At 37.9% G+C, this 23,535-nt stretch overlaps 1 protein-coding gene across 1 annotated transcript in view; it reads right to left on the bottom strand.

Moving 5' to 3' along the window:
- Positions 1-23,535, bottom strand: part of PTPRN2 (protein tyrosine phosphatase, receptor type N2) — a 616,207-nt gene that overhangs the window by 423,044 nt on the left and 169,628 nt on the right. Inside the window, exons 4-5 of the mRNA XM_026843491.1 lie at positions 21,073-21,190; positions 16,036-16,198 (exon numbers count right to left, since the gene is read on the bottom strand). Coding sequence (XP_026699292.1) covers positions 16,036-16,198; positions 21,073-21,190 — 281 coding nt within the window. The remainder of the gene's footprint in view (positions 1-16,035; positions 16,199-21,072; positions 21,191-23,535) is intronic.

Raw genomic sequence — 23,535 nt, 5'->3', positions numbered from 1 at the left:
GTTTTTCACTATATTAAATGTCTACTCAATATGTCCTCTGACAGTATAAAAATGCAGAAATGGCCTTTAAATTGGTTTTTAATTTGTTTAGTATTTTCAAGTAAAACAACTCAGCAAATTAAATAAGAATTTTAAAAATATTTAAATGAAGATAAAACCACATTTTCATTGAAAAAGTGCTGGGAAAAAAAGCTCTAGAGCTTTCTATTTTTAGTTTCTGATTTTCAAGGATGCACCAGTTGGGAATCTAGCATTGCAAGACAACATCTATTGTTTTTCATTGACCTTTGTTTTTTGTTGTTGATGATGAAATTTAGTTTTGAGGACAAACTCTAAATTCCCCTTAAGTACTTCAAGCCACTCTCCAGCACATGAAACAAACTCATTAATTACCATGACATTTACTATAATTTAATCCTAGAGACACTTTTGTTACAATCTCAACCTAAAGGCAGGACTTTTTGGTATTAACAAACCAGTTCCACCCTCCTAAATGATTTCAAAAATCATTTTCCTTCACTCCTTGCTAAATACAAATTTGAACTGAAATGTTTACTTATACTCAGGATTATTCCAACTAGATTCTTTGTTTATAATTCCTTCAGGATACTTTGCTGAAGTTGAATACCATACCATACGTGTGTTGAAGAATAGGTCCTGCTTCTCAGCTGTGGTTTCTTGGTTAAACTGTCATACAAACTACATTACAATGTGGGAAATTTAGGACAGGGATTATTTCAGCTCTTACTGCTATAAATTATACTGGATCACTGGTGTTCCTGTGTACTGATAGCATAATGGTTTAGAAAAGAAATAGCTGCAAAATACATACAGAGTGCACAGACTATACACCCCAGAGGAAATCAATTAGTAGAATTTGGCCAGAATAACCATTATTTATATATTTCCTATTGGACTTTGCAAAGGCAAAATAAGTAAGACCGATAAGCTATTCCAGAGATGAATAAAAACTTTTAGATTTTATCTAGTTCTTTATTTATGGACAATAATTTTGCTCTCCATACAAACAATTTTATTTCTTCTGATAACAGTCAATTGATTTTATAATATATATTCATAACCCTTGCTTTCCAAGAAGGTTATTCTCCCCCTGAGAAATGACTGAAGAGTTTCATTCCATGATTCCATATCATGATTTGTAGATTTATGGTTTATGCAACTTTATTACAGAAAAAAAGGCACTTGGCTTCTTTGGTTTGTGATTCACCAACACAAGTCTTTTAACTTCTGCAGGTGGTCTTTAACATAGAAATGTGTTTTGTTAATGACAAGAAATTGGGCTAGAGTAAGACAGTGTCAAAAAACACAGAGCTAGACATCAAGCAGCTTTGTGTATGAAATATTTTAATGTCCGCTGTGAACTGTATCAAACAGCAGCAATGTAGCTTCAGTTCAGTGCACCAGCTGCAGGATATGCACTGCTCTGATCAACACCAAGAGGGAAGCCAGTTGTCAAAATGTAAGTTGAATGCTGTTTACATACTTAATAGCAAATCCTAAATGTGAAAAACTAAGTCATATGTACTTATCTCTCAATTTCAGTGGATCTTTGCATGGGGTAATTAACTATCTAATGATACACATTCACTAGAAGGAACTGCAGAAGATGACACAAAGCAGTCCTAGACACACCAAGTAGTTTACAGAGAATTCACATAAACTGTTGTCTGTTTTTCCCACCCCTGTACTCCCTACCCTGCCACCTTTTGGAGGACCTTCTAAGCACAAGGGAAGGAAGAACAGGGAGCTGGGAAACGGAGAAATATGACAGGGGTAAGAGGACATTCCCTGTTCAGCCATGGAAAGACATTACATCAGCTCAATCCAGTTTGTGTAGCTATACCCTATTCTGGATCTCTGTCCTATATCCAGCTCTTTTGCCTCTAAAGCTTTACTAATAAATCATGTCTTATGGGGAACAAAACTGCTAGACACTCTCAAACCACTTGTGAAAGATTAGGGTCAGGACACATGGACTGGCTTTTGATGAGCTATTTAACAAGTTCAAATATCTTTTAACATCCACAGATATGTGGTTTTCTACTCTTGCAGACAACAAGCACATCAAGAAAGAAAACAGAACAAAAACACCAAGTCATTGTACACAAGTTGGATATAAGAGCCAATCCTGGGCTCAGAGCTGCACCTCTATCAAGAAGGGGCAGCCTCTCAGCAGTTTGACAGGTCACGCTTTGGGTAGTAAGGGATGAAATATTAAAAGTTCTTATTAAAATACATCACTGACAGCTCAGCTGTCTTCACAGTGCACTCAGACACTAGCCCATCTGATGTAGCTTAGTCTGACTTAATTAGAGGGATCTCACGGCTGTATGACAATCCACAACTTGGATGGGAAAAAAATCCCTTTCTTACCACCCCCATCTCAAAGAAAACACAGCACCAAAAGTGTATGTGCCAACTGAAATATGCAAGGTGAAATCCAAGTAAAACTGCAGTACAGATAAATATAACCCTAGACTACGGGTCTAAGTGGCATGGGAAAAAATACCTATTTTTTTACAGAAAAAGATAGGAGAAAAATATCTGTTATATGTAGTTTAGAATCCAGTGACAATTTACATCTTAAGTTATTAATAACAACTTCAGAGCACTGTGATAATCTTATCTGAACCTCTTGAACATGGACATAGCTACTCTGACTTACTTCAAAATTAAATGGCATAATCCATGGTCAGTGAAATGAAGAATCTGTAAATTTCATTGTTGGCGCCTTTGGAGAAGCTGCTAACATTATGGAGAAGCAGAGGGAAACAGGGAGCAGGGAAATTTAAAGAGAAAAAAAAAGTTTCTGCATTGATTAAACTGGGTTTATAAACCACCACCAGTAATAGCAAAAAAAAAAAAAAAAAAAAAAAAAAAAAATAAATGAAATGTGCAGAACTAAGAAAGAATACTCTAGTCACCATATAGATGGTTTATAGTGAATACAGTTAGCATACAAGTCCCTATTACTATCAGGAACAAGGGGGGTTTTTAGTAGGAAAGGTACTGTTCAATTATCTCATGTCACTGATACAGCTTCTTTAAAAAGTACTCTGAATTGCTAAAAACCTCAGGGTTTTGGTGTTTTTTTTTAATCTTATTTCTTCATTTTCCTCTCCACCACCTTTCAAATAAGCTATCTCAATAATTCACACATTATCACACACACACACAACCTTTCTGAAGATGGAATTGTTAGGGCAATGTCTTGTATGGTTTAGGTATGCAAGTAACTGACATTTTTTGCATAAAAGTTCACAGAAGGGCACATTAAATTACACCATACAGATTCATTGTGCAATGGTCTATGGACTACAGGTTTTCTTAAAAAAAAAAAAAAATTAAAAAGGGGGCAGGATTAGATACATACAACTAGCACAGATAATGCTGTTCAGTGTATCCACTAAGGGGTAGGTTGATTTGAGTGTTTCATCCACGTGTAGAAAGAATGGAATTAAATTTATGACAAAATATTTCCTTTCTTGAGGATATATTTGCTAAATCTTGAAGGCAAGAGAGCTAACCCTTAGGAATGCATAAAGAAGAAATCTTCCCTCAATTTTATTAAGCTTTTTCTGTGTGATGCATTTTCAGATATTAATTCATGTTTGCTACCACCTAAATTTGGTTGGACCATGATTCTAGCTACAATATTTAAATTACTGTGCCTATCTGAGTATGCGCTCTGAAATTAGAAAAGAAAACCACAAGAAACACTGGAAGCAGGCCCTCCCTCACAAATGGTGGGATAAAAGTTTCCAAAGGCTACCAAAAAATGAAATTATCTCATACTTCAACTCACTGTCTGAAGTGAAAGAAGTTTAGCTTTTTCTACCAGAAGCAGACCCACACACTCTTGACTCATGTAAATGCACTATATGGGAAATACACATATTCATGTGAATCCTAACTAAACAGGACCACAAGTGGCACTGCCTGATTGCTAGATTGAAGTGTGGGCTGTGAATTTGTACACCTCAATTCAGCTTTACTTTGAGAGAAATCCAGCCAGCAATGAAACCTGAGGGCCAAATGGGTGGGGTGTTGTGGAGTGGATTACAGTGCAAAAGTCCCTGGGATGGAGCTGAATAAGCAGTACAGCTGTGTCCTTACAGCATCACAGCTAAAGCAGCCCATTCTATGCTAACAAAGCCTTAAATCTTTCAGCTGGTGAGCTGCTGTTCCCATACAGTGCTGCACTGTCAGGAGGGTATCTTAGCAGTCTTCCAGCAAGGTTCAAGCTAGTTGAAAGGGGAGAACCCTGCTTTACAAGCCTCTGTGTGCTGTAGACATGATGTTACACACATGATGTTAGGTTTGTCTGAAAATAATAGGTAAAGCTAATGAAAGAATCCCATTTTCTGAGCAGTAGTGGAGCAAAAGCCTTTTCTACCAGCTGATAATGACCTTTTCACTTCTATAGATAATGATATTATACCATGCAAGAAATCACTGCATAAAAAAACAAGAACTTGGAAGACTAATTCAGAATCCAAAAACTGGTAAAGAGGCCAAAACAGTTCCTTGCGCAGCAATTCGATAGCATCAGGCCATGGTCTTTTGACAGCTTCACAGGCTTAAGGCAACAGGAACCATTACAGTCATCTCATCTGACCTATTATTTCACTAATAATTTTCTGTTAAGTATCTCTTATTTTATTTCTGAGAATTACAACGCCTTTGAAACCATTTAAGAACTACATCAGAGAAGTAAAGTTGGCAAAGACTGTTAATTAACACCCTGTAGTTTGCAGTGTCAAAAGCTTGATCAAGCAAAAGGGGTCCTCAGAGTCTCCTTTGATCAAAACTAGTGATGACTTGCTTCCTAATTCTGGTTGTGAAACTGCAGCATAACAGGATTGTCTGGGGTCTGATTGTATACCATTCAATAATCTACACTGCTGTAATGACTATTGCCAGAGATTTGATAGTGAGAAACATATTTTACCACTCTTAAACTAAACAACTCTCCAAAACAAAAGAAGAGAGAGGATAAATACATTGGCCCCTTTCATGTAAAAATTACTATTTAAGAAATTCACTTTTAAGTCTCAGGTGTTCCCAGCCATTCTAGATCTCCTTTTGGGATGATCTTAGCTGCATGCATACCCTTCAACCTTCTCCACCAGACTACTGTATGAATAATTTTTATTGTTGTAGTTTCTTGTACCGCTGAGGAACTCACTAACTTTAGTCTTCATATTTAATCTCTGGTTGTTTCTGTTTCTGAAAAATTTCCATCTTATGGGTTAAAACAAAGTTTCCTTTAGTGTAGGAGTCCTGGATGGTCTTTCCTCAGCACTCATCATTAGCTCATCATAAACAAAAAATGTTAGTTTTACGCATCAGGTTACATGATAACCTGGCTTGTCTCCACACAATGAAACGTGTGGAGAGAAAAATGATGTGTGGATAAACCCCAATAACATGACTGATTCCAGGAGGCCGCTGCCCCAGCTCCTCCCCAGGCCATCAAGGCAAGCCATCAGCCACAATGTCCAGGATTGCCATCCACCACATGGGTGGATGGAAGAAGCTGTCTGCATCACCCTGCAGATTGAAGGGGTTACTGACGGCAGGGGTGTGGGACTCCTTATGGGATGACAAGAAGAGCATCTTGTCACTGTACAAGGCATATTATGGGATGTTTAGAGAAAGGATCAGAGAGGGAGGGATCAAGGTGGATTGGGAAACAGCTGTGATAAAATAACAGGAAACGGGAGTAAAAGGGACCAGTAGCATCTAAGCAGGCTGGCCAGTATACTTGTCTAACCATGCCTTGTGTCTGATCACCACAGTCTGACTTCTCAGTAAACTCAATTTCTAACTACACTTCCAGATGAGAAGCTCTATTTTTTTGTGTGTGTGTATGTTAGTCTGAATCCCAGTAACTTGCGTCAGCCATGGTGCCATGGTACCTACTGGCAACACCTGCTCCACATGGCTACTGGCTAGATGTGGAGACACAGACTGAGGCAGCTTTACCTGTCAGGCTACTGCGTTCAGAAGCTCCCTAACATTACCAACAAGAACCAAAAAATGACATTCAGCCCCGGGTGGATAGTAGAAATTGTGCAGCATGGCAATCAGTGCTGATAGATCTACCAGGGCATCTCAGCTTCCCTTGGCTGAGAACAGTTTGCTCATATGTCAATAAGTCTGTTACTTAAGGTTTCAGTGAATTATGTTTAAACACATTTTCTGTAGGCATATGCTGGTATATTGAGCTAACTCATTATCTAAAGATAATTTACATAAAAACATGAAGATCTTCATCTGCCAAAAGTTGAGCACATTAGCACCAATTCAATATATTTATAACTCTAACATATGAATCTATAGAATAGTTTTACCCAAAGGAATGCCAGTGTATAGAGATCTGCAGGATCTAGTCTACAACACTGCTTTACAACCCCACTGAAAGCAACCAGCCACTTGAAGTAAGGTGAGGATTTTTCCCCTCATAAATACAGTTGTTTCACTGTCCTGAAATGTATACACACCAACACACTCACACAGAGGTTAGATAAAACAAGTTTAAACTTTTGTGAACTCTACCCTAAACATAGATATGGAATACACTTTAAAATTTGTACCAGCTCCATCATCTTCTATTTACTGAGCCCACTGTACTGAAGTACAGTGCACAAATATTTGCAAGAAAAATAGCAAGCTTGCAGGAGAAATGACAGAAATAAAACCTCCAAACACATGGTATTTGGCAAAAAAATTAGTTGACTTTGAAGGGGTGGGATATAAAAAAGAAGGAAATCTTATTGTCCAGTCAGTATTTGAGATTTTAAAACTATCAATCTATGTTTCATCTGGGAATTACTAGAAATTAATTAATTGCCCTATGAAATAAGCCTCCAGACTTGACACACATCCTTCATAATACCATTTCTACAGCACTTGTATCTTCAAATCATTGTACAAATAATTAGTCTCTGTAAGATAGCTGTGTGATAAGGGAAATAGTGATTTCCATGTTAAATGTGGAAATTCTGTCACTAAATTGGACATAAATTGATAAATTGTAAGTAAAGGTAGGTGTTAGGTCGAAGACTTGAAGCTTGATACTGGCACTAGAATCTTCACTTTCTAAGTTATTAATTCAAAAATCAAATCACAGGTTACACTAGATCACCACACTGTGTATTTATGCTGCAAACAACCTGACTGTAATTTTACTAAGCTTTGTAGCCATTATTCTGTTAGATCTGCAAATGTATGGGTACCAGTCCTCCCAGAAAAAAAAATCCCAATCTATACCAGACCCATGCAGGATGGCCAACAGGATACAATTTACAATGTAGTATTTTATATATTTAAATTAGAATGGATGGACCATAACTTGGAAGTTCCTTTTTTCTCTTCACTTATCATAAAATGAGTTTAGCCTGACTTGCACCAATACAAACATCTGTATGTGGTCAGATGAATTCTACTCCAGTGCCTACAGGGTTTTGTATGGTGGGTTTTGGGGTTGTTTGATTTTGCTTTGTTTTTTCTTTTTAAGAGGACTTTCATGTTTCTATTTTACTGAAAAGAGCCATGGAGGGGAGAATGATCCAGAAGATTAATATTTTTCTGGGATGTGAGGCTTAACTTTTAGTCTCTAACCAAAAAAAAATATTTTCTCTACCAAAAAAATTACTGCATGACCTCAGCAAAGATATCTAACCTGTCTGTGATGTAGTGGTATTAGTTCTTCCCAACTTTGTAATGGCATTAGGTGAATAAATACGTCAACACTTGTGAGATGTTCTGATATTACTCTAATGGTTGTTGCATAGATATGCTGATAGACAGGCAATTCTGTAGCTTCAGGGAGACACTCCTTTATCAATTATTCCTGATATTTTTATGAAAGTGTTTATGCACATTGTGAATTACATTTTTCTTATTTATACATAAACCCACATATATTAAATATTACATTTTACATTTATATAAGCAGAGTTTAAATATATGTATTGCAGAAAGGTTTTTGACTTTTCAGCAGTCAGCCATCAAATCAATTTCTGATGATCTTCATTCAGTACTGTATTTTAATCAGTGTTAGATAAATGTGTCCCCACTTTTTTGAATTAAAGCTCCAGATTAAAATGAGCAATGACTGAATAATTTCTTACCAGTTAATCACAGTAATTATTATTTGCAGATAAATTCAGGGTATGTCTTTGAGCACTTATGCACTCAGATTTTCTAAAATAAATAATAATATTTTTAATAATTATCACACATCCAAGTTCTTCCAGGAGACTGATTACAATACAAGAAAAAATTTATTTTCAACCCAGAAAAACTATGAGTACTTCCCTGAATATGGAAGGGGAAAATAGGTGGAAATACCCTTTTGTACCGAGGACTAAAATATAAGCTTTAACAAATGCTTTGTCTAATCTTGGGACACTTCTAAACTCCAGCAAACTGACACAACAGTTTTTGTTTGCACCTCTTCCCCTTTCAGTGAAATCATACTGTTGATCTAACAACAAGCTGTACCACTCTACCACTAACCAGACATCTTATCTGTTTCTTTTTCCTTTCATGATTCTGCAAAGAATAACAGAATCACAGAAACATCTAGGTTGGAAAAGACCTTGAAGATCATCCAGTCCAACCATTAACCTAACACTGACAGTTCCCAACTACACCAGATCCCTCAGCGCTGTGTCAGCTCGACTCTTAAACACCTCCAGGGATGGGGACTCCACCACCTCCCTGGGCAGCCCATTCCAACGCCTAACAACCCGCTCTGTAAAGAAATGCTTCCTAATATCCAGTCTAAACCTTCCCTGGAGCAACTTGAGGCCATTCCCTCTCGTCCTATTGCTTCTTACTTGGTCCAAGAGACTCATCCCCAGCTCTCTGCAGCCTCCTTTCAGGTAGCTGTAGAGGGCGATGAGGTCTCCCCTCAGCCTCCTCTTCTCCAGACTAAACACCCCCAGTTCCCTCAGCCGCTCCCCGTATGACCTGTGCTCCAGACCCTGCACCAGCTTCGTTGCCCTTCTCTGGACACACTCGAGTCATTCAATGTCCTTTTTGTAGTGAGGGGCCCAAAACTGAACACAGGAATCGAGGGGCGGCCTCACCAGTGCCGAGTCCAGGGGTCAGATCCCTTCCCTGTCCCTGCTGGCCACGCTATTGCTGACACAAGCCAGGATGCCATTGGCCTTCTTGGCCCCCTGGGCACACTGCTGGCTCCTGTTCAGCCGGCTGTCAATCAGCACCCCCAGGTCCCTCTCTGACTGGCAGCTCTCCAGCCACTCCTCCCCAAGCCTGTAGCGCTGCTGGGGGTTGTTGTGGCCCAAGGGCAGCCCCCGGCATTTGGCCTTATGGAAACTCCTCCAGTTGGGCTCAGCCCATGGCTCCAGCCTGTCCAGGTCTCTCTGCAGAGCCTCCCTACCCTCGAGCACATCAACACTCCCACCCAACTGGGTGTCATCTGCAAACTGACTGAGGGTGCACTCGATCCCCTCGTCTAGATCATCAATAAAGATGTTAAACAGGAGTGGCCCCAAAACCCAGCCCTGGGGGACACCACTTGTGACCGGCCGCCAACCGTATTTAACTCCGTTCCCCACAACTCTCTGGGCCCGGCCATCCAGACAGTTTTTTACCCAGCAAAGCGTGTGCCTATCCAAGCCACGAGCAGCCATTTTTGCCAGGAGAATGCTGTGGGAAACGGTGTCAAAGGCCTTACTAAAGTCAAGGTAGACAACATCCACAGCCTTTCCCTCATCCAATAAGCAGGTCGCTCTGTCATAGAAGGAGATCAGGTTTGTCAGGCAGGACCTGCCTTTCATAAACCCACACTGACTGGGCCTGATCCCCAGTCTCTGTCTTCTGGCTGAGGAGGCTGGATTCCCTCAGTACAACCAGTCTTGTTATTAAAGACTGAGGTAAAGAAGGCATTAAGCACCTCAGCCTTTTCCTCATCCCTTGTTTCCATGTTTCCTCCTGTGTCTAGCAGGGGATGGAGGTTCTCCCTGGTCTTTCTTTTGCTGTTGACATACTTATAGAAACATTTCTTGTTGTCCTTGATTGCTGAAGCCAGATTAATTTCCAGGTGGGCTTTAGACCTCCTGATTTCTGCCCTGCATATCCTCACAGCATCTTTGTAATCACTGTGAGTGGCCAGCTCCTTCTTCCAAAATCTGTAAACTCTCCTTTTCTCCCTGGGTTGCAGACAAAGCTCCCTGTTCAGCCAGGGTGGTCTTCTCTGCCACTGGCTTCTCTTACAGCACCTGGGGACCACCTGCTCCTGAGCCATGAACACTTCCTTCTTAAAGAGTGCCCAGCCTTCCTGGACTCCTATACCCTTCAGGACTGTCTCCCAAGGGATCCTGTCACAAAGGTACCCAAACCAGACAAAGTCAGCCCTTTGGAAGTCCAGGATGGCAGTTCTGCTACCCACTCTCCTGGCCTCTCTAAGAATAGAGAACTCAAGTTATTTCATGATCGCTGTGCCCTAGTCGGCCTCCAACCTCCACGTCGTCCACCAGCCCTTCTCTGTCCACAAAGAGGAGATCCAGCAGGGCACCTTCTCTGGTCAGTTTACTCACCAGCTGCATCAGGAAGTTGTCTCCCACACATTCTGGGAATCTCCAGGACTGGTCTCATTCTGCCATGTTGTATTTCCAGCAGATGTCTGGGAAGTTAAATTCTCCCACAAGAACAAGGGCAAGTGATCATGAGATTTCTCCTAAGTGCCTATAGAATATTTCATCCACTTCTGTTCTGGATGGGTGGCCTACAGTAGACTCCTACTACAACATCTGCCCTGTTGGCCTTCCCCCGATTCTAATGCAAAGACACTCCACCCTGTCTTCACTACATTTGTATTCAAAACAATCATAACAATCCATAACATACAGTGTCATTCCACCGCCTCTGCTTCCTTATCTATCCCTCCTAAAGAGCTTGTAGCCATCAACTGGTGCACTCCAGTCATGGGAGACATCCCACCATGTTTCTGTTATAGCCACATAATTTTCTTGTTTCATCATGGCTTCAGGCTCCTCCTGTTTGTTACCCATGCTGTGTGCATTGGTATACATGCACTTCGCATGGGCTGATGTCCCCAGCACCTTTTGACATTTAGAGGTCCTGTCTGGCCTGACCTTTCATAGGTACTGATATATCAATATCCCTTGCATCTTTGTTGTGCTGCATGTCTCCATCCTTTGCCTCCACTGGGATAGTAGGGTGAGGGTCATCACTGGCACAACAGCCCACAAACTCTGGTAATCTACCCTGGAGCTTGTGTCTGGGAGTTACAGTTTTGTCCTTTTCCCCCTTCAAATTTAGTTTAAAGATCCTTTTCCCCCTCTGGGACAGGTGCATTCCATCTGATGTGAAAAGTTCTTGTGTCCTGTATACTAACCCATGATTGAAAAATCCAAAGCCCTGACAGTAACACCAGTCTTGGAGCCACAATTTCATCTGTTGAATTCTCCTGTAATCTCCATCCATCCCCGCAACTGAAGGGATCAAGGAGAACACTACTTGTGCCCCTAACACCATCTATAACCTTTAACTATATTAGTGACTTCTTTGATGTAAAGATTCTTTTTTTTTCTCAAACTCTTTGCTTTAAAATTTATAATACCTAAGACTTGGAGATTTCTGCAATCACAATATTTATACAGAACATCTACCTTGAAAATGTTAGTAATGTAAGTAATTAAGAACTAATGAAACAGAAACAGCAAAAATTGGATGAATCTTCCTGAGGACTCTGACATAATTTTCTCTTTCTCCCTATACTACACACTAGCACCTGAATGGCACACCAGCCTGAGGAAGACCTTAGCAGCAGGTAGGATCCATGTCTGAAAACCTCAGAGGCCAAGTCAGGGGGAAAGAATAAGAGTAATTCAACAACTCTTCTAGCCATAAAACTTAAACTGTAAAACAGAGACCCCTGCAACAAGAAATGCAGCACTAACACAAGTGTAGCGGGCAACTTCCTATTCCTACAGTTTTTCCTAGTTTGTCCAGAAGGGTTCCCAGAGGAGCTGATGGAGTGTCCAGCCCCAGCATGGAGCTGGGAGATCAGAAGGGTGAGGAAGAGAGTGCCTGACCATGAGGTGAGCTGGATGGGATTGTTGTGTGCTATAGCCACTGTGTCTGAAATTAGCCCAGTACAGTGTAATATTACAAAAGCAGTGCAATTTTGCCAGTCTGCGGCATTAAAAAATTCACAAGTCAGCTACTAAAAGGCAAGAGAATAGGTGAAAATGATAGCTAGTTCAAGGAAAAATAGAACAGTTCCAGGTGAGTTATTTGTATTTTCTTCTGATTTTGAGACTTTTAAGTACTTTTGGATGACATTTCAAATCTTTTCTCTTTCTGTGATGACTAAAAAATTACTTTTGGTCAGATGAAAACAGTATAATTGAAATCTTCTGTAACTATTCTACTGGAGGCATTTGGACTTCTTAAAAAACTATAATGTAAGATCATTCCTCAATGCCTCTGCTAATGGCTTTTGAGAACTAGATAACAGGAGTACTTGCTTCCATACCAATCATTTTTGCTGTCTCTCCTTTTTTGCTTTGTTGTAACAGCTGCTGTGGACATAGCTATTTTTTTCTCTTTCCACCTCCTTTATTTAAACATTTCCTCAAGGCTTCTCACATGCCCCTGCTATGCAAACGCTCACACAGAGCTCACCAGCCGGGCTGCCATCAGCAGCAAAGCAAGGGAGCTCTCATTTTACAGCTGACTAGCTTTAGTAACATCAGCTATGCCGTGTCCCTTCAATCCCAACAAAACTCTGCTTCACAGTTTCTGTAGGAATGTCAACAGTGTAGTGTTTTTTTTCAGTTGTTTGGTTGTTTTTTGTTGTTTTTTTTTTTTCCCGATGAGAGGTGTTTGTTCTAACTGGAAGGGAGAAGAGCAGGGGAATTCACACATGATCTGAAGTCTATCTATTTCTTGCCTCAGTAGATAAGATAAACCAATCTTTCTCATTATGTGTATGATCCTGGCTACATGTTATTTTCCATACTAAGTCCAGGTTTGGTAGAAAGAAATTACAAAAACTGATAATGCAGCATATTGTGAATGGTAAATCCTTCATTAAGTCCAAGTGGGGGACAAAAAAAACAAATCCAACACCCACTAGCTAATGCTTAAGTAACAAATGCCACCAAGTGCCCATTTTCTGAACAACTCCTTCCAGCTGAACTAAAGTGAAATGTTCTTTACAACTGTAATCCTCAGCAAACAGACTCACCAAATCTTCTGATGTACTGCTATTTATTATCCACTGGCAGCGTCATTATCAACTGGCTAGATTACAGCCTGCAGTAGGTACTGTCTAAATACTGAGAAAATTTCTAAGTTAGTGATGAACATGAAGTGCTTCAAAAATCTCTCAAAGAAGCTCTTGCAATAAATGGCAGACATTACAGGAATTTTGGTCCATCACATGATTTAATAGTGTTATTTTTATCACTGTTGTATCAAGTCTCAAGCTGACAGTTGTTTCAGCAAGGGAAATAGGAAAAGAGTTACTGTTTTAGGTTTTGCCATGTCTTAATTTACAACTTTATGCGTAACCATATGCGTGCTGTCTACTTGGTAATGTTGCAGCTCTGTAGTTTTATTCTGATAATACATGTGGAAGATAGTAGGAAAATAAAGACCAAAAGTTTTCCAAGTAGACTGATTAAAAATGTTTATGTTAAGCTATTAAATAACACTTTTGGAGTATAACAAATATTTTAAAGCCTCTTTGTCTTTTTTCTTTCTTTGTCTTACTCTTGGCCAGAGTCTCTGCTGACAGTTTTGGAACAAATCAGAATCCATCCAGGAAGTCTGCCTAGAAGCACTATATTTCTGCAAGATTCAGCGATACTTCATAGCAGGTAAGGTATCAAAGCAACCAGAGTCGTGTTGCATCTCCTGCTCCCCAACAGCAAGAATGAAGTGACAGAGGTAAATATATACTTGAAAGAAAATTATTTTTAAGAAGGGTAAAGGCTCAACAGCTTCAATTCTGTTTAAGTAGGGTAAAGTACCTCTATCTTTTTTTTTTTTTTTTTTTTTTAATCAGAAAAGTGCAAGAACGTTAAAAAGGTAAGAACTTGCTACAATTATTTAATGTAGCTTGTAATTTATCCATATATGAAATACAAAAGCATGCAATTAAAATGCATAAGATAGACGTTTTCAATTTCAAGTGGTATGACCACATCACATGCAGATCTTGCAGTTACTTTCTTTCCTACTCTTTTCAAGTTGTTAAATTTTACATTTTTTCTGCCTCCTGGTTTCTCTTTTGTTTAAATGTTATTCCATTACTGACCCAATGAATCAAGGTACAAATACAGTGTCCCACTCCTTTCTTTTTAAAGAATAGCAGTTGCATTTGATATGCAGAAGACAGGAAAATGTCTCCAGGATAATTTAAAATTCATGGCTGATTACTAATTTTTAAGATAATTTTTATTCTTTTTAATTTATTTTAAATTATAGGTAAATCTGACCTCATGTCTGTTGTTTCAAAATGCTCCTTAGTAAACAGAAGGGTACAGTTTGCTCCTATACGTGCTTCATTTCCAGATTTTCTCTTCTTTATCCCACTCCCCCAGGCTTCAGAGTACCCATCTCCATGGCAACACTTGATAAGGTTGGTGGGTGGTGTTATCACAGCAGGCTTCCCCACAGAAGGTCTCAGCCATATGGATTATTTATGAACTTGCGTGACAGCACCAGACCCACTGAAATACTTCTTGAGCAAGTTTTCTTGTCTCTGAAAGCCAGTGATTCTAAGCAGGGCATCTTCATTGCAGTCAGCACCCATGAGTAGAGAGAGTAGAGGAAAAGTACTATGAAGGTGGTCATCCATCCGTCCCCAAAGCTGCCTCACCTCTGCCCGCAAGCTTCTCTTACCCCAGATGAACACCTAACGACATTCACCACAAATCATAAGTGCTATATATGCCAATCGGTGAAATAGGAAACTTGTAGCTTCTGACAAGAATATTAACATTTCAGTAATACCGTGGCTAAATAGTTGATACATCTGATACTGCTGTTGGGAGCTGTTGTTGCAGATACACTGCAGCAGTTCTGTGTCTCTGAGTTAGTTCCTGGAAAAAAGTAGTTTAGATTTGATACTACTTTCCTCACCTGATTTTTTTCCTAAAACCTCAGTATATTTTTTAGCTAAGGTTGTTGCAGTCACACTTGTATTCATGCAAATAGCACATACAGATTTTTTGAAAGGATCATTATAATAGCAGCCTATTTAAAATAATAGAGAGTTTTGGATAGACACATTTTTTAAGCAAAAGATATAGGGTTATAAGGGCCTGTCATATGCAACCTCTTCATCCAATCACTTTTATAAATTTATTAAATTTAGAGTGAATGGATTTTCTCTAGGAAAGAAGAAAATTTAGTTCTCAAATAGACATTTGTGTGGTTTTTTTTAACATAGCCAGTACTCAAGAATCAATGACTGATTTACCTTCCTATTTATCTGTATATTTATGAAGTATACGTATGAACCTTAACTGGTCACAACAGGCTTCCTTTATGATCAATAAGAAGTAGGAAATGTTAAGGCACAATTCGTAAGATCCATTATCAAAATCTGGTCAAAGATTATATTAATTGTACTCTGAGCACCATAAAGATCAGCAAGAATTCAAAGGTTTTTGGAGGAGCAGTTTCAGGTGGTGTAAGAAAGCTTTCAGAACAGCCAGTGAAGATGTTACTACCTTATTCTACTCTTCCTCCTTCCTCACACACAATCCATCCTTAATTAAGTAAAATGCTCTACATTAGAAGAACTCTACCATTTACAATGCTGAATCTGACTCAACTCCTTTGGAAAGAACTTGGTTAGTGCAGTTATGATAATCAGTTGGAGGAGGCAGTAACAAACAATGTGTGGTCTTCAGACAGGAGGGAAAATTGAGAAATAAGGAGAATTCAAAGAAGGAAGCCAAAATCACAGAATGTAGGAACCACATAAAAAAATACTACCTTGACAGAAGTTTTGTCATTCATCTTCCTTGGATACAAATTTGTAGCTGCAGACTGGGAGAGAATACCAAGATATTTTAGATATTGCTGAAGAGACTTGGCCAAGTTCACATCATTTTCCAGATCGTAATTTCTTTCATTATCTGCATTCTGTCCCAAAGTCCTGCACATCAAAAGCAAGGAAAAGAAAGTTACCAGCCTATACAACGTACAAAGTGCCCAACTAAAAAGGCACAGCAAACCACTGAAATTAGGTCCATACATTACAAAAAAGTCACTCAAAAGGTTAGCAACCACAAAAGTATAGAAAATTCAATGTTTCAGCAAAAGCAGAAAATCTTGTGCTACTAACAATTTATTGCATGAATCAAAGTTAATGATCCAACAGTAAATCAAATAAAATGCATACATCAAGGCAAAGCCATATTCAGAAGAAAGGAAAGCACTTGTAAAAAGAAAATATGCGTGATTAAATTGCACCCCAAAGAAATATGAGCTGGTTCTAAGATTTAAAAAATTGCTGGGTGATGATGAGATTCAACATCAATTTGGCCCTGCATCAGTTTACAAAATTCAGTGAGACTACTGGATGTGCAGAAATAACTGAGCAAAAGGCTTAAATAGGGAATAACAAGATGGGACGACTATCTCTTCTAATCTTCTCATCTGCCTGGGATCCACAGAATAGCAGTGTTTCCTGAGTGGTTTAGACAGATCTTGGTGATGTTTGCGAAGAAAAGCTAAAAATGTGATTTAACAACAGAGGCGTAGAGTTGTTTATATGGGATTCAGAGCACTGTGTGCAGTGAATCTGAATTGTTACCGGTTCTCCTCATCTGTATCAACAATATGTCAATGATGATGATAATTTAAATGTCAACACCAGCAACTATTTCATTCCTTCTGCAAGAAAGCAGAGAGAGGGTTTCCAGTCTGCTTCCTTCCTTGTGAGTGACACACTGTTTTGAGGGAAATCACCTTTTTGGTGTCACCATTTCCTATCCACATACCCACACACTTAGTGAAGAACAATTCCAGGTGAAAGAGCTTTCCAGCTCAGGGAGATGAAGCATCATTTGACTTTCAAAATCTTCATTCCACTGTAAGCAAAATTTTATTTTACCAGTCGATATCATAGTGCCTATGTAGGGGCACAGCTTGAGAGAGTACCATTATGTCATCTTCCAAATCTTGGGTTTAATTATATTACTTTATACAGAATGCAACAGATTTCCTTCCATGCTCACAGTTGTATCAAATGTATGTCCTAACTAATTTAATACCAATAAATGTAATTAACAATCTAATTTACCATGGTGGCATTGCAACCAATAGTACTCACAGGGTTGATCGCTTTGAAGTACGAGAAGAACACTCCACCTCTCCCCAGTGTAAAACAACCAGCTATCAATCAGACACACAAACTCAAGGAAAACAAAGGTTTACTGCACAGATCACTACAGCAATCTTGGTATAATTTACTGTAAGTCTTGCTTCCTCCTCATGCTGTTCCTATTTTTCTCTTACTCCAGAGCTCTAAATTCTGCCTTATGATAGAGGGCAGACATGCAGGTAACATTATCCACTTCCTTTTCAACTTAAAGCCAGACTAAAACCATTCTGCAGTTTCAGAAAGAGATGGGCAGTAAACTTTCTGCTTCAACAGAGAGGAACTAATCCAAAGAGGCTCTCATCATAGAAGGTATCCCAGTTTCAAACACTCATCTTTCATTCATCAATTAATTCCAACACCTATCTTCTCCTTTCTTTGCTAACTTTGAAAAAAAGGGAAAACGAAAATACCAGAACAAATTCTGCCCCGAGGACTTCCACTGCAGCTAACAAGAGCTGAATGCGCAGATAAAAGACAGTATTTAGGTTAGCTTTTCAAGTCATTATTTATACTCTATAATCACACTGGTGGTAGAAGCAAAATCTGGGGTCTAAGATTTCTCATTTTTCTTATGGAGATAATAATTGCACTCAAATTGTGTTTAAATTCCACTTTAGATGTAATATTTTATGCCATAATCTTTTAAACAATTAAAATGTAAAAGTCTAATAAAGCATTAAATTTGGTGAGAACTTTAATAAAATCTTATGAATACAGTTCACCAGTATATCACTGTTGTTCACCTTTTTAACACAGAAAGTAAAATGCATTAAATGAACTATTATTGCAACTGAATTAAAATATTTCTTTTAAATTTGACAAAGTGGAATTGGAAAATGGATGAAAGACAAATATATAAAAGCACCTGGTGGGTAGGAGAAGTGACTGTCAGCTGAGTTCTTGTGCACTCATTTGAAAGTATTTTCAGTTTTAGTGTGTTCTGAAAAAGGACTTTGCATACAATGAACTTTAGGGTATAAAGACAATAACATACATAATTATCCACAGAAATAATTATATATTACCTACAAAAAACAGTGCTTTAGAAGCATTTGTGTGGAAATATCTAATTCACTGCACCTCAGATATTTCTAGAATGTTCTCAGTTAATAGATACCCTACTTTTTAGACGTTTTTCTCCCTTTTAAATGCTGTGAGAATCTTATTACTGACTTAATGATGGTTTTATAATAGAAATAATGCTATATCCAATTTCATATATTAAAGTTTGCTGGAAACGTTTGTGGTTTTGCCTAATTGCACCAATGAACACAACTGACATTTATTCCCTGTGTGCAGAATGGTCTTTTTCCCTTTATCTTGGATCCTCTTTCAAGAGTGGGGTTTTTTGAAATTTAATAAGGGCCCAGGAAATACCACGTACACTCCAGTTAGCCACCAAAAAAAGAACTTTCATCTTGAAATCAAGCTCCCAGTTTCAGCATTTTTTAAAGATGAATTCCATGTCTTCTGTTTCATCAGATTTCATACACAGTAATTTAGCCTAAGTCAATTTACCTTTCAAGTGTCTGAGTCTATTTTCTTGCTCTCACTAGCTCTGTGGGGATTAATGACTTATTAGTATGACTTCATATTGTCTTATTTCACACATTACCCTTAATAAAAGGTCTTCCTGCCATAATGTTTCTTTGATAATTAGATACCTACACTAAGTTGCTTTTTTAGTTATTTAATTATTATCTGGTGAGATTTTAGCAAGTGTATTGAGCACACTGAGCATATAGCAAACTTGATCAGAATCTACAAGGTGCCAGAGAAAATGTTCCTACTGTTCTCCAAACTACAGAATATATTGCAAATGGACAACCAGAAAAATCAATTAATGCTTTAAACTGTTGGCACATAAGATAACGCTTTCAGAAGCACAGCTTGGTAACTTCAGAAAATCTATCCACAATAGGAACTGCTATAAGTGGAACACATTTGAAATTCTGATGTTCCTGAATTGTCAATACACAAAATATGGGGTTTTTTTTAACATATAGTTCTAGTTAAGAACGCAAAAAAGCTCAAATCTGATAACAACAGGAATTCCTAAAAGTGATCATCTGTTCTCAGTCTAAAACCTAAATTATTTACTAAATCTTCTTATATATTTTATTTTTATATAACTGTAACTCTGGAACACTGCAGAATACATTCTTGATCTTCTAGAAATCTGGCCTAGTTTACCTTAATTCCATGAATAAAAGTTTCAGATATTCTAAAAAAAATCCCCCAGAAGACATTCAAAAACATTTCTGATACCATGTACAGAGAATATTCCATACAGTAATGACATTTGTGTACCTAAGCAATGAATACATGTTTATAGATTCAACCACATGTTGTTGTCACCTTTGTCATAATAATCAGTATCTTTAGAAGTTAAGTTTCTACTTTACTGCACTCCTGAAATGTATGGTGCTATGTTTTTAAGGAATGCTTCTGAATCAGCAAATATGTGAAATACAGGAACAAATTCTATTAATTAAATCAAAACAAACTGAGGCAAACACAGCTGAAGCCACTGGGCAGTATCAATTACACATAATTTTTATTTCCATAAAAAAGCAATCTAGAAAAGAAATTGTTCTGCGGTATATGCAAACCACACACTGCGGTATAGGAAGATTTGAAGTCCAGCATTCAATATCTTTTCCATCAAGGCTAGAAGCTCAATCTCTGTCCCACTATGAAGAAAGTTTTCTAACAGAGTAATTTATTTTGATTTCACTAATTTTGAGATTTTATTTCTTAAAATCATGTAGGAGAAAGAAAAATATACCATTTTTAACATCCCCCAAACTTATGCATTTTAAAACTTCCTTCTAGGGTTTGTGTGGTTGGGTGGCACTTAAAAGCCTGTAGGTCAGAACAGACCAGGTAAAAGAGTATGTTTGTATGTGTAGCTGTATATGAATATGATATAATTGCAGGTCTTACATCCATATCACTCTACAAAATTATCGTTGTTATGTCTCTTGCCACCAATAACTGCTAAGTCACCCCTCAATATCCTTCAGACCTTGACGAAAATATTTCTATAAGGTAAAGAACAGATATAAAAGTCCTAATGTTGCTTTCTGTCGTGGCACCTTGCAGGAATCTCTCCTTCCCAGACAAATTTTGCAACAAAAGCTGAGAACCTATGGGCTTCAAATCAATTACAGCGATGTTTTGGAAGAATATGAGTTTGAAAATATAATTACTTGCACAGAATGTCATTCAATATTTCTTTTTGTTTCTTTTTGTTGGCTTATTCTGGAAAAAAAATGTCTCCTGTGGATGTGCTACTGTGTAAATTTGCCTTTTTAAGCCAGTCATAAGTAGAGCTGGCTGAACTGACACTAGACACGACATAAACTGGCTAAGAGACCTGATGTTTTGAATTCTGACACATAAATTAACAACAGAAGGCATATATTCTGAGCTTGATAATCAGAAGAACAGGGCTGAGTGTTTTCATTCATTCTGTCTGCTGTTTTCTTACTGGTGTTTTCAGTGCTGATCTATGACTGGTTTCCCTTTATCACATAGATAATGGGTTTTGTGATGTAAGTCAGCTTCAGTGCCAATCTATTTCTGATCATGTGCAAAACCTCCCAAAAACCTACCAGGCAAAAACCCCATTGAAGACTTACCTTTCTTTGTCAGATCCTTCAGATGAAAATATATCAGGGCGCCTGTTGTGGATTTTGTGAATGGTTGAGAGTTCCTGACCAATAACATGCTGTGTATAATCATCTTGCCAGGTAAAACCTGATAAATATAAAAAACAAAACAAAACAAAAACAACAAACAAACAAACAAGCAAAACCACTATTTAATAACTTGAAAGTCTGGCAAAAAAGTCTCCTAAATAAACAATATTAATAAAAAAAGAAAAAAGAAGTTTTGTTCAATTGGAACCCAAGAGTGAACTACAGTTTCTTCTCTTCTGTATGAAACTTCATTAATCAAACTTTCCTTACAATGGAAGGAAGATGGTAGATGATGTGAGGAGACAGCTATGGAAAAGAGTTATCTCACTGGCTGGTATCTTTTGAAAGGTTTCTTCACTTCTTCCCCCTTCCTAGCACAATGTCCTTTCTCTGTTTTCTCCATTAGAATATTAAGGAGCTAGTACTGCAGTGAAAATAAGTATTTTGAGTTTTAGTATAACACATGTGGAGGTCAATTTATGTTATCTTTATACTTAAATGTTGTGACAAAGAACTTTACAAGGGGGAAGTGAAAGTGTGAAGGCAAATTCCAGTGATTACTCATTAATTACATGCACTGCCAATCTCATGGTAATTATACTTCAAATAATGATATAACTCCAAACATAATTGTTACCCGATCTGTAGATTTTAGATGTTACAGCAACACTTTAGTTCATAGAATTTGCCCATGCAATTATCTGTAATTATCTAATAACTAAATATCCCATAATTGAAGAGAATTTCTACTTTTACGCCATGTGCAGTAAAACACCACAAAACTCTCAAATGAATATTGATAGAAGTTCCAGATATGGTTATCCTGCTACTATCTTCCTGTAAGAAACCAACCAAAGAAAAATCCTCTCTAGCACCAGATGGAAGGGGATGTATCTGGTTGTCAGAATCAGCCTCAGAAGGAGGATTTCTGGTTCAGTCCCTATTTCATACACACGTTACAAACTTCATCACTATTTGCAGTCAACATCAGATTTGTTGGTATAGTCAATCTCTTGGGATGCAGCTAAAAGCACCGTCAGTCTCAGCAAAATCCAGAACTTGGCCACCTCACTGCTTGGGTAGGTGTTTTATCCAGTGGACTATTAAGAAAAGGGTTGTATTCTTCAGATTTTTCCACTGTACTGAGGTGGAGATCATTGTTTATTTAAACCCAGAATTAAAAAAGAAGTCTAAATAGAAGATTTGTTTATTCTGCCAATGCAAAGAGTTCTGAGCATACATAAGTAAAAATCAGTTTAATATTTATCAAATTTTCAGCCTGAGGAGGAGATATTTAAAGAAGTTGAGTATAAGATTAAACAGGCCTAGGAAGTATTCAAGCTGTGCTGCTGTCTGGGATTTAGACAAGTTTTAGGAAATAGAGTCCCATTTTGGGCAAGGTTTACATGGACTGCATCCCAAATTTTTTTTTTAATTGTTATTAATGGAAATAATAATAAAAAATCTAAAACCAATGTAATTAAACCTGAAGGCATTAACAACCAAAAAAGCTCTCTGCCACCTCTCTGACACATTGTTTTTGCTCCTTTTTTCTTCTTTTCTTAAATAAAAACGTTACTCAAGTTTATTGAGGAAACACTTCACCTGAAATCATGTTAAAGTTAATGGCTACAGTAAAAATGACTACAGACCCTTGGGAGGGGGAAGAATCTCTATCTCCATCTAATATATTTTTAGTTCTGATTCATCCTTTTCAAATGCAAATCTCACCTTTTCAAATGTGCCATGTAAGTAGATGGATTCAAATAATTTCACAAATCTCGATGTAAGGTTGTGCAGAGCATGTTCTTATGTGAATACACAAAAATGAGTCACTATTCACCTATGATTATTTTGGTATAGTATTATTAAAATGATTTTCACATGAAAGTTTATATATATATATATATATATATATATATATATAGGTATGTTCAAATTTATTCTCTGTTGCTTAGCACTACACATTTCTGTATATTTTAAAAATTCATGCAGGACAAAAAAATAAGATAAAATTCAAGTTTAGAAGAATGTGCAACAAAAACATTTCCTAAAATACAGAATCACAGAAACATCTAGGTTGGAAAAGACCTTGAAGATCATCCAGTCCAACCATTAACCTAACACTGACAGTTCCCAACTACACCAGATCCCTCAGTGCTGTGTCAACCCGACTCTAAAACACCTCCAGGGATGGGGACTCCACCACCTCCCTGGGCAGCCCATTCCAACACCTACAACCTGTTCTGTAAAGAAATGCTTCCTAATGTCCAGTCTAAACCTTCCCTGGAGCAACTTGAGGCCATTCCCTCTTGTCCTATCACTTGTTACATGGTTAAAGAGACTCATCCCCAGCTCTCTGCAGCCTCCTCTCAGGGAGCTGTAGAGGGCAATGAGGTCTCC

This window comes from Athene cunicularia (genome assembly GCF_003259725.1).
Source record: "Athene cunicularia isolate RWA chromosome 2 unlocalized genomic scaffold, athCun1 chr2_part1, whole genome shotgun sequence".
NCBI lineage: Eukaryota > Metazoa > Chordata > Aves > Strigiformes > Strigidae > Athene > Athene cunicularia.
The sequence above is the reverse complement of the archived record's forward strand: the minus strand, read 5'-3'. Positions and strand labels throughout refer to the sequence as shown.